Source organism: Pleurodeles waltl, chromosome 1_1 (assembly GCF_031143425.1).
Source record: "Pleurodeles waltl isolate 20211129_DDA chromosome 1_1, aPleWal1.hap1.20221129, whole genome shotgun sequence".
NCBI classification, from domain to species: Eukaryota; Metazoa; Chordata; class Amphibia; order Caudata; family Salamandridae; genus Pleurodeles; species Pleurodeles waltl.
Window position 1 is genome coordinate 828,725,691 of NC_090436.1, and position 13,914 is coordinate 828,739,604.

Here is a 13,914-nt window from a genome sequence, read left to right on the forward strand (position 1 = left end):
GATTTGATTGCACAAAGATGACTGATAATTTTATGGCGGTCCACTACTGTAAGCGAAAGACTCGGCCTTGCTGATACCTAAATCCAGGCCTCGATACCACTATAGAACAGGCATGAATAAGAATACAACATTGTTTTGGGATTTACATATGTATTTTGCAAATTTGAACTGTAATCTGTGAGAGTAGTCACTTGGGAAAGATTTTTGCCTTTTCTATATGCACCTGTTCCTGATTTCCAAGAATGTCTGGCAATAGTGTTTGTGCTGAAAGATTTTTTGCTATAACTTTTTGTAATTACTCCCCCCCCCCCCCCCTCATTATGTGAAGTATGGCGTACGAGACCGCTGTTTATTCTAGTGACATTTGGTCTAAATGTAACCGATGTGCAGACGTATAGTGCAATCACCCGCACACACCTGTACGAGGCTGTTGTTACAAAACTGAAACAAAATACAAAAGCATTCCAACACCAACTTTTAAAGTGCATTTCCACGTCTTACGAATCGTTGGTTGATTTTCAGAACTCGAGATCACAACAATATCACAGCTGTAAAAGTTCATAGTGTGTTCAGGAGCACTGGCAATGTATACGTTGAGGTACAAAGAGTACACTTAACCATTATTAAAAGTGGAAATTTACCTTTTGGGGGGTAACAGGCCAATACGATACACACTTATTCTTCCACTCTGTCCCTCCAATTAATGGACCTGTAATGCTTTGGATACTAGCGTAAGTATCCTGATTCCCTTCAAATAGGGGAAATGTTTAACATTCTGCTAGCAAACAACAGGATGAGCGTATTCCATGCGTGTAAAATATACACAAAACACCCATGGTCTACAAATACAGAATATATTGCACATCTTTAATGTTAGATTCAAACACCTAACAACGCAGTAAAAAAAAAACAAAAAAAACACACTCGGTGTGTCAAATCTTTCTGGAAAAGATTTTACCCGTCATTTAAGTAAATTTTCTTTGTGTGTGGTTAAAAAAAAAAAAAAGTTATTTTCTTTCCTCTGCAGTCTCTAAGCAGAGACAACGTTATGCTTTTCTACATTTTGAGTGACAACTGGGAAACACAATCATCACATACAAAACACTTAAGTACAGTTTATATACAGTAGTTTGCAGTGAACTATAAAGTGGCTGTGTAGGAGTCATTTAAAACAATGGCCCACTTGTAGAGATTTACATTTTGGCTAACAGAGAGCCCTGCGGATGTGTGTGCCAAGTGTAAACCTGTATTTAAAAAAAAAAAAAAACCTTCGTCATCCTGCTACATTCTCACTTCTCTGAACATGCAACCTGTACTGCAACCCTTCCTCACACACAAACAACAAACACACCCTGTGAAATACCTCAAAAAAGGCAAATGTCCAACACAAGCAGAATATACAATAATAAGATTGATTACACTGGAGTTCATCATTTGAGTCTAACCCACTATCAGCAGGTTAGCGTGGAGTCCACTGTACTTAATAAGTTTACTTTTACACAATCTCGGAACAAAGAAACCTTCTGAGATAAATTGAGATCCCGCTTCAATAAAAGGGTTACTTTTGTGCCATAAGCTTGGATGTATGAAACGTCTTTTTGTGATAGTGTAGGTTGCTACAGTAAGGGCTTGGAGCCCCAAAACATGGATTTTTTAAATTCCTTTTTAAGTAGTCAGTATGACAAGTTCTACCTGTAGAAAAACCAAAGAGTGAGCAAAAAGGGCTTAGAGTTACTAGTGAGGATACCACAGAAGAAACCACTCGACCACCAGATAGGCAAATTATCTGGGGTTTTGGGATAAAAAACAAATATGCTTTTGCTGTCATAAAGTAAGTGTGGTAACTTATTTAAGACTGCTACTCATACCACAGAAATGGAATCCGCTACATTTCCTAAAACGATGCAAGTAGGTCATATATACAGGTGGCAAAATTCATTCATTTTCTGAAAGTCACGTTTTTTGACTCTGTGGCTCACAATTCATGAAAGGCAGGAGTTTGATTTTTTAGACTTTTTAATCATGCTGGGTTGAAATTCAGTGTGGCGCCGGGCATGCTTTGTCAAGTGGTCGCTTCTCATGAATCGCTTCTCACACAGGGGGCACCGGAACTGCTTTTCGCCTGTATGCGTCCTGTAGTGGCGCGTCAGCTCATCTGATCGAGAGAACTTTTTAAGGCAATCTGGCCATGTGCAGGGGAATGGTCGCTCACCTGAGGGAATAAAGAAGAAATTACCTAAAAATTAAGCATTTGCATATATAAAGGCGAATCACATCTTTGCACAACTATATATTTAAGGCATAAGCTAATATACTTCTCTTTGAAATATAAACTTTGTTGCAAAGACAATGAATGAATCGGACTGAGATTCAGCCATTTACACTGATCAGTCCAGTCCTCTCCAGACAGAAGCTTGTGAGCTACTGGTAGCTCTCCAGCTTTTTTTTGACATTATTACTTATGCACTAAGGTCCTCACTAGTGGTAGTCTTGTACAAGGTATCCACTTAAATTCTCTTGTATGATGCAGCCACTATTACATCATCAAAAATATTTGTTAGTAGTTCAGTATGACTTTAATTGAACATAAGTAGCTCTTATTTCAAAAAGGGTTGAAGACCCCTGGTTTAGTAATCTGTTGCCTTTTTGGCTCTTGGATAATGTGAACTGTCATACCTGGGGCCTGAGGGCCAATGACTACTATCAATATGAACTGTAACCTCTTTCCTATGGACAGTGGGTAGGATTTCTCTGAGGAAAAAGAGGGCAAAATTGCTCTGCCTCGGAAAAGCTGTCAATACAAAAGCCTCAACTATTAGAAGTCTACAAATACTCTAGCCTTAACGAGGTGCTGGTCCTTTCAGCTACTATATATGAGCGCCCTAGATACATCCTCCAAAATGTCACAGGGAAACAGACAATTCAAACCCAGATTCAACTTCATTTTTTGAGGCAACCTAAAAGAACCTGCATTGAATAGCCCTCAATGCCATCACTTTCTATGGCAAATATGCAAACTCAAGTGTTGGCACACATTAAGCCACTCTCCCTTTTAAACGCATCATCAGCACTCCCCTTTTACACTGACTCCACATATCTCTGGCACACAGGTTATGTCAAACAGGTGCATACATGCAATTAAATAACAGATGTAAAGGTGATATTGGGAACACCATCAATTAGTGTTGACTTCCTATAAAGTTAACAAGAGCAAACAGGAGTAGTTACAGGTATGTTACAAATTGGGGCTCTATTTGACAGAGGTATGCACACCAGTGTAGAAAAATAAAGAATATTTATATGAGTAAAACAAGACCAAAATGAAAAAAATCCAATAAGTAGAACTCAAAATATGACTTTTTAAAGAATAAACTGCAATATAGTTCTTAGAAATCAATAGTGCTAAAAGGTTACTTGAGGTCACGCAAAGTTCAGGCTGACCACGATGGAGGGCAGCCCAGCTACAGGACCCACACAGGGTCTGCTGAAAAGTACCTTGGATGGAGGGTTGTGACGAAGGTGGTGAGGCAAAGTATTGGTTCTGATCTGCAATGTCGGCATACCGATGTCCTGGAGGTGCAGTCAAACCCCTTGAGATGAAAGTGATGTGTCTTTGTCGAGCTGTGTAGCCTGCGATATGAAGTTGATGCGCCGGGGCTGGTGGTGATGCGTCGATCCTGAGCTGCTCAGTCAGTGATGCGAAGTCCTCAACCTCAGTGGTGATGAGGCAGTTCCATTATGTGCAACTGTATTGATTTTTTGCAGGAAAACAAATGCAGAGTCCCCTTTCAAGTCTCAGGGCTGGATTGGCACCTCTTGGCAGGACAGGACTAACAGCTGGGAGAATCCAGGAGCTGAGAAAGGTTGCAGGAAGTCTTTGATGGCCCTGAGAATTCAGAATAGGAGGCAATCCAACAAGCCCTTGGAGTCACAAGTTCTTTAGAGGATGTAAAGAGACGAGTCTCCTTCTCACCCCTAACACAGCAAAGCAGTTCAGCAGTGGCAGTCCCTCCTGGCAGCACAGCAGTCCTTCCTGGCAGAATGACCTCAAATCCTGAAGAGTACCGATTTGTTAGGGGTTGGGGTCCATAACTTATTGAGCCTTTGAACTGGGGGGAGACTTCAAAGAGGCAGTTGAAGCACACAAGATCCCTGCCTTCTCTTTCCTGGCTCCAGACACTCTACAGGGGGTTATGCAGCTCTTTGTGTGGGGAGCAGACACAGCTCTATTCGGGTGTAAGTGGGAGCTCCTCTTTCCTATCTTGCCCGGAAGACCCATCCACCTGGTGATGGGCCATTAAGATGTAAGAGGCGCACCTCAGCTCCTTTTGGGTGTGAGTGTCTAGAGGGAATACACAAAGCACTGTTGTCACCCACCCAAGGTGTGTATTCAGACACAGGCACAGAATGGTTAAAGTACGACAATGCCAACGTTCTAACTGTGGCATGTTTTTAAAAGTGGCATTTTCAGACTTGCAATTTAAAATCCAACTTCACCATAAATTGTGATTTTAAATTTTTAAAATTGAGTCCAGAGGCACTCCAAATGTCTATGTTTATCAAGATAATCCCAATGTTATCATATGTGAGAGACAGACCCTGCAGTAGTCAAAAAGTAATTTAACAGCTTTTCATTACCAGGACATGTTAAGCTTAAAAGTACATAGCCAACCTTTTAAATACACTGCACTCTGCTTTTGGGGCTAGGTAGGGCCTTCCTTAGTGGTGATTTACGTGTACTAAAAACTAAGGTTTAGCCCTAGCATGTGGGTGCAGTTGTCAGGTTGAAACGGCAGTTTAAAACTGCACACTCGAGTGCTGCAGTGGCAGGGCTGAGACATGTTTAAGGGGCTACTGTTATAGACAGTGCTATCAGTGGTGCAGGCCCACTAGCAGCATTTAATTTACAGGCCCTGGGAACATGTAGTGCACTTTAATATGGACTTAAAAGTAAATTAAATATGCCAATTGTGGATAAGCCAGTCACCATTTTGAGATCACTTGCACTTTAGCACTGGTTAGCAATGGTAAAATGCCCCGAGTCCTAAAGCCAACATAAACTAATTCAGCAAAAACTGGAGGGAAAAAGCAAAAAATCTGGGGATGACCGTGCAGAGAGGGCCCGATCCAACAAGGTCACAACCTACTACAAAATTGATAGCTCTAAGCAGAGGCAATTTTCTTCAATTTGATAAAAGTAAACACAAATCTTGACTACTGAATAAAACCCTTTGTGGGACGCTAGGCAGAAAAATGTTGGGTAGCTGCTCCAGAAGACTTGGATGAAGTTGACATTAATAAATTCTGAGCCAATGTTATTGCGAAATGCATCCCTGGCAAATAAAAAAGACGTTAGAATGGATGAGAAAGAACAGCGGTGAACAGGGACAGAACTAAAGATGTTGACAGCGAACATCTTTTCTGACTCTCCGCTATGTTCACTCTCAGATAATCATATGATGAACAATGAACACCTATCTATAGTTCTTTCATATAATATTTAGTACATTTTGTTCAGAAGTAAAATGTACTAATGGAAAAGGCTTTGCTCACTTAATGTCTTCTGAAAAAAATTTCAAAGCAGTGTAATGTTGAAAAGGTAACACTCAAAGGGAGGCAGTGTTTGATTAATGTAAATTCCTTTAACTTTCACATTAATTCTTGAAAGAGCAAGTTGCCCAATTTGTAATATTTTAAGTAGTCCATTTAGGGGAATTTTACCTTAACATACTGCAGCCTCCGACACTTTACAGAGTATGGTTGTTGGAGTGGTGCATTACTGGCGCCACATTGTGTGCAAAGGTAAACTTGGTAACTCAGATGTCAGAATATGTACAATTTATGCACAATATCTGAGATGCATTATGGTCATGTTGCTCCAAAATAAATTCCAATCTCAGTAGCAAAATGAATGTCTGATTTGAAACTAGTGGATCACATTCAGTCATCTATTTTCTAGGAAGCTATCTGTATATTTTGCAAAGTGTAAATCGCCATATAAATATTACAATACCATACAATAGTTGAAATCATCTATGTATCGGAGAGCTGTTGATAATAGGCCAAGGGGTCAGCTACAGTGACTCCTCTTCACATTTCCTCTACTTCTAACTCCACTTTCTTCTCCTGCTAGGAATCATAGAACCACTTAGATTTGTTATCGACTCTGAACAACTTTCGTCAGTTGTCCATAACTTTTGCTTGCATTTTCATAACATCCAAAAATGTGTAAGGGCCTGATTTAGATATCAGCCGACGCGTGACTGTCACACCAGTGACAGATATTCTGTCCATCTAAATATAAATCCCATTGTTTCATATGGGGTTTATATTTCGGACAGGATATCTATCACTGTTGTGATGAAGTAACCCGTCCGCCGATATCTAAATCAGGCCCTAAATCTTCTCTACACTTCTTACTCAAACTGCTACTTCAGTGCCTATTTGTCCTTGCATTAACTACTACTGATCACTATAAATTGACCTTCCGAAATATCTACTCCATCCACTTCATTCTAATATTCCTGTATCTATCTTCTCTTTTCTCTTGACTGTTGCACACAAATCTCGACCTATCAAGCTCAGTTTTGTTGCTTATTGTTTACATCTCAGTTCAATTTCTGTTATCTTTATATATGTGGCAGTCTTGATATAGTGATATGGTCAAACCAGTGGGTGCAGCTGTCTGTTAGAATACATTTATCAAGGCAATCAGTTACCTGGACTAGACAGTGCGTTTGACATTATCCTTAGATTTATACTAAGCATACTCTACTTTTCACTGACAATTGAGATAACATTTTGCTCTGTTTGCAAAATTTGCGGTTTGATCTACGGTGTCAAAAGCTGCGGAAAGTTCAAGAAGGGAGATAAGGCATGTGTTCCCCTTCTCTAACATCCGAACCGTGTTGTCAGTGGTTTGCTGTTTCTGTGCTGCAACTACAACAGTAATTTTCCAGAAGCTTGTTTTCTGTGCTAAATGTTCAAAATTGCATGCCCATGCAATTTTCAATAGTGTTATCACAGAAAAAAAGGTATGGTATGGGGGCATGAGTTGCGGAGCTTGGCGGAATTTGCTGGTATTTTTTCAAAAGTCTGTAAAAGAATTGGGAATTACCTTTGTTGAATAGAAAAGCACATGATTTTCAGTGAGAAAAGGCCAGGAGTCTGGGTATGGGTTCTGAAAAGCAGCTGGGTGATTAGGCGAAGTGATGGTTCTGTGAGCCTTGCACTGAATGGGGACAGTTTGAACTTAGGTTTACCGAACTACAACAGCGTCATGTGAATGAGCGATTCAGAAGCTTTATGCTGCAGCCCATTTTCCTTCAAGGAGGGACATCCCAGCTTGAGAGGCAAGAACTTAATAAAAATCGGAAAACATGTGGTTCACGGAATTGAGTGTAAATGAAGAGTACCACTGTCCTGCATTCCATAACGGGCTGTGAGAGACAATAATAGACAATGCATGCACACCCTCTATTGTTGATGCTAGTGTGAAAACCTCTAAAAAGAAGCAATTATTTCCCAAGATTCAGATAGTGGACTTCCTGGATGTTAAAGTATGTAGGGCATCTGTTTCTCCTATAGCCAACATGCAAAGCTTCTGGCCTTGTGATCAGGACTGGGTAAGCAGTATGACCCCAGAAAAGTATTATGGACTTTTGTGGGTTCACCATTTCCAGTAAAAGCAAATGTTTTCACTCACCATTTGATTTATATACGAAGACACATGCCTCGACAGGCAAGGAACATGGGGTCCACCTATCTAAACATCTACATGCCACTTGTAAAATCACCCATTATTTACTGTCTGTAGGCATCTAGAGATACTAGAACAACATTATCTGATATAAATAAAAATGAAATTCAAGGAAAAGCTTACTTTGCAAAGAGTTGCTAGGAGCAGATGAAGGAAAACCGTGCTATGGTGTTCATTGAAAATCACGGTCCATAACCGAAGCACTGAACCTCGCATTTTGCAAATGCAAACGATACGCATGGCTATAAATAGCCAGGGATTTCCCTCGAAATGAGTGATGTGCTCTTTTATCTCACAAGGAACGCCTGGTCTACCAGTTATTTTTCTCTGACAATCTTTGCAGATCCCGTGAAGCAGTGTCAATATTTTTATCTGGTCTAAAGAAAAGATGGGTTTGCTGATAGCACTCGGCACCAGGGGTGCATAAATTGCTCAGGTAAACACAGACATCAAAGTGACGAAAGTGATTTAGGTCTGAATGCATGTATATTTGTATTGGATTCTAACCCACTATTCTGCTTATACTTTGTATGCTTTAATTATGGTGAGAGGGAGATTCATCCTTATATTTCCAGATCTTTGTGTGGGGACACGTTGGAAAGTCTGGCGTAGAAGAGGACACGTGGCAGGCTAGCTCTGAAAACACAAAAAATGCCAAGTGACATCGTCATGGTTTACTCTCCATCTAACCTATTTCAAGTTTTGAGGGGGGCGGGGTGAATCACCAACTCCTGCACCCCTAGCTTCAGTGGCACTGCTTACATCACCTTGTTCTTACTGCCAATTGTACGGCATGCCCCAAGCCATGACTTTGAAAAGGTTGTAAATATATTGACCTATCTGTACCTCAATCTCAATGATTGCTGCTGATATACAGTAACTTTACTCACCTGTGTTCACTAAGAGTTTCTCCTTTTACAGAACGCAAAAAAGCAAAGAATGGAAAAGGCATCCTTTGATATCATATTGCAATTTTGAGGTCTTGGGATCCAGAGAGCTTTGCAGCAGGTTAGATGAAGATACAATACCTGACTGACTGCTGCTGTACATCTTCTACAACAAACCTTATAGGATTGACCACAGCTATTGTAGCATGCAAACCTCACACGCATGTCCTGCAAAGAAAATGTATTGAGGTGAAGTCCCTGTAAACTCCTTAAAGCTTCAAAGCATGCAACATCTGAATCGTCTGCACTCCAAATCAACTCTGTATGATGGTCCCTTTAAACTGACTGTATGAAGCTCAGTCTCCCCCCATCCCCCCACCTCCTTTCCTTGTTGCCAATGAATCTGTTTGTGTCTACTTGCAAAACTTTACGTCAGGCTATTCCTTCTAATGCTTCTTAAACAGGTTAACTTCAGGAAATGAGACACTATTGCAAATGTTATCAGACAAAGCACAAACGAACACAAAATAATCCCAGTCTCCGAAGATTCAAAAGCTGAAGCATGCTGGAGATATACTAATGGAGACAAATACGGTTGAGAAGAATTATAGGGCAGTTAAGGGGAAGATCCCAAGACAGAGCTATAAAGTAGTAAACTGTTCCTCCCACTGCCCTGTATCACAGATCCAACATTTGATGGTGCCCTCCTTAAGGAATAAATTTGACATATTGAACGTCCACAATACATTACAATGGGACTTGATAAGTCACGCCTCTCTTTATGGTCATGTTATTGGAATTGCCTGGTCCTCTTTTTCTTGCATGAAAGCTGCTAGGGCGGCTTTGTCAACTCTTTCTCAAAATAAGGGCATGGCCTATCAATATCCCAAATGTTTAAGAAAACATGAGCTGTTTGCATAAGCAAACCTGTTTTTAATATGAGAGAATGTCTTGTTTCACCTTATAAACCAAAAATCTAGTCCTAGACATCTCCAAGAAAATTATTTTCATTTCAAAAGGTATTTTCATTATAATGCCATCTCATTACTGTTTGAGTTTTTGTTTTATGGCTTTATAGGTCTTAGATGCATAGATCAAGCAACCAGTGTAACATAAGTGATTGAGATGGAACAACATGGGTATTTCAGAAGCTATATTCAACAACCTTTAGACAAATTGCATTTCGTTTAATAACACACACACACACACACAAAACATGGCAGACTCCCTCCGACATAAGAGGGCCCCCTCTACGCAAACTGTTATGTGGAATCAAGTCACTTTGGAAGGCTTTTTATGCAGAATGTTGGTTTTGTTTTAAACAGCTATAAAGATACTCCCAATCACAGAGGTTTCAAGTAGTAACTTCGCAAAAGTAATTAGGATGGAAAGTCAAAAGTTTAACTTCCCATAAAAAAATATGAGCGTAATGTACGTGAAACTATATTAAAACAGGTATTTGTGACAGGTCAATGAGATGAGGCCAAGATACGAAATCTGCAGTCAGAGTCTGTGAGTGTGTACAATACTTTGAGTATAGAGGCATCCCTTCTGCTGCACCGGCCCTAGCCCCTCCCGATGACAGTAGGGTTTCAAATCAAATTTGAAGACCGTGGGAGTTGTAGGAAGGATATTTAAAGCGTTAAACGTTGGCGCCCAAGACAAGGCGGTTTTTGGAGTCCAGAGCATGGCGATTCCCGCCCACCACGTGTGGGAACGTGTCGTCAACAGCACGCTTCTCTCCCCTCCCGCCAGAGAAGGGAGTGGGCGGACCCCGGGGCGTGCCAGCACCGCCCCCTCCCCACACGTGGGCTGGGAATGCCTAGGCAGCGGTGCGATGCCGCCTGCGGGAAGCCAAGTCACGGTGCCTCATAGGGCAGGAGGGAAACTCATCCTTGGTCATATTTCCCGCTCTTCGTCTGGGGTCACATGTGGAAGGCGTCCGTCGCAGGGCGCGCCCTCCCGGTTCGGAGCACACGGTGGCGCTGAGGAACCTTGGATACGCGTACAAGTTCAGTAATAAATTCACACTTATATATGCGTCTTTTTTTTCCAAGAAAAAAAGGCTCAGTCTTTAGAAAATTGACCCTAACGTGTCATGGTGCGACGTCACCTAGGGATGGAAATCTACCAGACAGCTTTTACTTAAGACACGTTGTAAACTGCATGAAAAGCAGCACGGGTTTTATAACGTGCTCGCTTATAAACAGTGTCATTTGTCATGTAGACGTGGAAAAGTGAGTTTCGTCGCAGTTCCGAGGTAAAAGTCGCGCTTTTCGAGGAAACATCCAGCCCCGTCCTAGCGGCAGGTAGAGGCGCTCGCCGCACCCCGGCACACACCTGCTGCTGTCTCCGGCGCGGGGAGGAGCGCGCTGCTCCTCGGCACTCACCTGTGACTCAGCCTGGAGGGGGGGGTAAAAGCACCTGAGCTGCGGCTCCCGCCCGGTACTCACCTGTGTGCACGCGGTAGTGCGCCTTCAGGTGCGAGGACTTCCCGTAGACCTTCCCGCAGCCGCTGTGCGGGCACCGGTGCCTTTTGTCGGCGGCAGAGCCGCCCCTGTCGTGGCGGGGGTCCGGGGTGCAGTCCTGCCCCGAGGGGCTGCCCCGCTCCTCCTGCTCCGGGGGCGGCGGGCTGGGCGCGCTGCCGGGGCCGGCGGAGTACTCCAGCGCCGCCGGGTACTTGTTGAGGTCCAGCAGGCTGCGGGCGATGGCCAGCAGGGTGCAGTAGTCCTTCCAGGTGTCCCCGAGCCCGGAGGGGCGCTGGTGCAGCGGGGGCGGCTCTTTGCCCAGCTCCGGCCGCGACCTCTGGCGCAGCAGGTCCGCCTCCTCCGGCGCGGTGGCCCCCTTGGGCACCGGCGGCGCCTGGCTCTGCGGGGGCATCAGCACGGACGGGCGGTGGGAGATGGACATCAGGCACTGGGCGGCCACGAAGTCGGGGTAGGCGACGGCTTTCATGGTAAGTAAGGTCAGCCAGAAGTTGCGCTCCCCCAGGCCAGGGGGCGCGGAAGGGCAGCACCGGTCACGGAAGAAGGGCGGCGAGACCCGGTCCTCGCTCGCAGTCTGAGAGTCTGTCAGCCTCCCGCGCACACTCTCGCCCGCAGGAGCCGCTGCCCCGCCTCAGGAGCGGCCGGACCCCGTCAGCGTCTCATTGTGTCTCCTCCGGCTCGCGCCTGGTCCCCGGCTGCCGTGCCGCACGCAGCCGCCTCTGTCCTTGGCAGGAGCACGCGCCCCAGCCCCCTCGCTGCCGCACGTGAAGTGACGGCGCACCGGAGTGCGAGCAGCGAAGCAGTATGTCCCAGCACTTCTGAGAAATCCGAGGGAGCGGGGGCTGCCCTGCCCGCCCCTGCAGTTTCCAGCACCTTCACTCCTGTTCTGTCGCCGCTCCCGGGCGTGCTCAACTCCCTCTCGCTCTCCCTTGCCGGCTCCGCGTGCTCACACCCCCTGATTCCAGAAACGGCGCCGACTGCCCGGCATTTCTGGTGCTCGGGAACAGTTTCGCAGAATCCTGAAGCGTGCCACTCTGATGCTGCTCGCCATTGGCTGCCAGTCTAGGTGATAGCATGCTGTTTTGCCACGGTGTCCGCCCCCTGTCCAATTAGGGCACCCCATTGGTAATGAGGGGGCTGGCTGTCCTTCGACTCAAGGAGGCGGGCCAATCGGAGCCAGCAGCCGGGCTCCAGCGTGCTAACCATGCACTCACCGAGGGGAATGTTAAAAGGGCGATGGCAGAAAACGCAAGGTAGGGCCAGGATAGATAATCAGACTCTTTGTGACATACCTCTAGTGTATTGACTGAAAAAAAATCACACATTACATATATTTTCAAAGATGAAAGCAATCAAATCGACCATCATCTCCCGATCATTATGTTTTAATTGGAGTGCAAATATATTTTTATTCATATCGTCATACAGAAACAATCAATGCAGATATGTTTTAAAGATAATCCGGTATTATTCATGGGCAATTTATTATCTTTAAAACTATTACTCCATCAACTCGGGGATATACAGCTGACACGCTGTGTTTCGTGTGTTATTGTCATTATCTAATTATTGTTAGTGCTGAAAAAATGGATGTCTGACGTCAAAAACAACTAGCAGATAGCTGTGATGAAACCAAAGCCACGCTCATTTCACACACAAAAGCAGGAATGGTTGCCGATGTCTCCAAGTCCAAATGAAAATGGAGGTTCAGCTTAAGCTACAAAAGATGTATATCTCCAGTCTGCTGGTGCCCTTACTACTGGCGTGCCGAAAGGCACAGATATAGTGAAGATGTCAACTGGATAGGTAGAGGTGCTAATAGCGTTGGTTTTGTAGTAGATGCAGCTAGCTTTGCAGGTGGTGCTGTCGAGGATTTGGCATAATTCTATTATTAGGGTAAAGGTGATGATGTCATCTTTCTTCAGGCAGTTGATAAACCGTTCTGCAGCATGTCTCATTTGAAGGGGGGAAGGAGGCTGTGTGGGATCTGGTAGGCCACCGAGCACGAATTGTCACCTTTCAGGTGTGAGAGTTTGAACGCCCTAAAATCGCTTTCTGGGACGAAGGGCATATTTCCTTCAGTAGAAACAGCTGGAACAAAGCTGTCTTGGTTTCCTTAGCAACATGTTCCTTGTAGATGAGGTTAATGTCGACTGAATTCAAGTGATTGGGCTTTGATAGAATGTTTGGGTTTGAATCTATCCTGGCCAATGCAATCAAGCCAATTTGGAACATGTATTGCCTATTGAGTAAAGTTCCAAGGGGCAACATGTAGGACTTGTCCAAGACTGTGTGTCCCCTGGGGGACTCCACTGATGATGGGGAGGTTCTGAGCTTAGAGGGAGTCCATGTGAAGACACTAGTGTCAGTTGGAGCACTATCAGGAGAACTAGGGACAGACGTAACTGGCAAATTCCATTCAAGTGTCAGGGTGTGGAAGGAGGTGGGACATTCAATAGGTCAAAGGTGGTTGAGAAGTCCAGCAATATTTGGAGGCATGTTCGCCGTAATCTGTGGTCAAGAAGGCATTATGCTGCAGAGTAATCTGAAGTTAGATTACTAATTGTGCAGAAGATCGTTGGCACTGATGTGATCTTGGAGTTGTGAATTTACTCCTTTTTATTTTCTGGCTGATGAAGCGTAGGTGATCGAGGGACCAGTAGATGGCGAGGCCATAAGGGTATAATGTGTTTCTTCAAGAGAGGGGGGATCTGACCTGTCAAGAGAGCTTCTTGGAACTCAGTGACCATACATTGGGTGAAAACGACAGACAGTAGAGAGG

General features: G+C 44.2%; 1 protein-coding gene across 1 annotated transcript; it reads right to left on the reverse strand.

Moving 5' to 3' along the window:
- Positions 1-299: 299 nt before the first annotated feature.
- KLF9 (KLF transcription factor 9) lies at positions 300-12,214 on the reverse strand. Its single transcript, XM_069228857.1, has 2 exons — positions 11,100-12,214; positions 300-2,212 (listed from the first exon to the last, which is right to left on the reverse strand). The coding sequence occupies exons 1-2, from the start codon at positions 11,599-11,601 to the stop codon at positions 1,983-1,985; spliced, it is 732 nt and encodes a 243-aa protein (XP_069084958.1). The 5' UTR covers positions 11,602-12,214; the 3' UTR covers positions 300-1,982.
- Between the last annotated feature and the right edge of the window lie 1,700 nt (positions 12,215-13,914).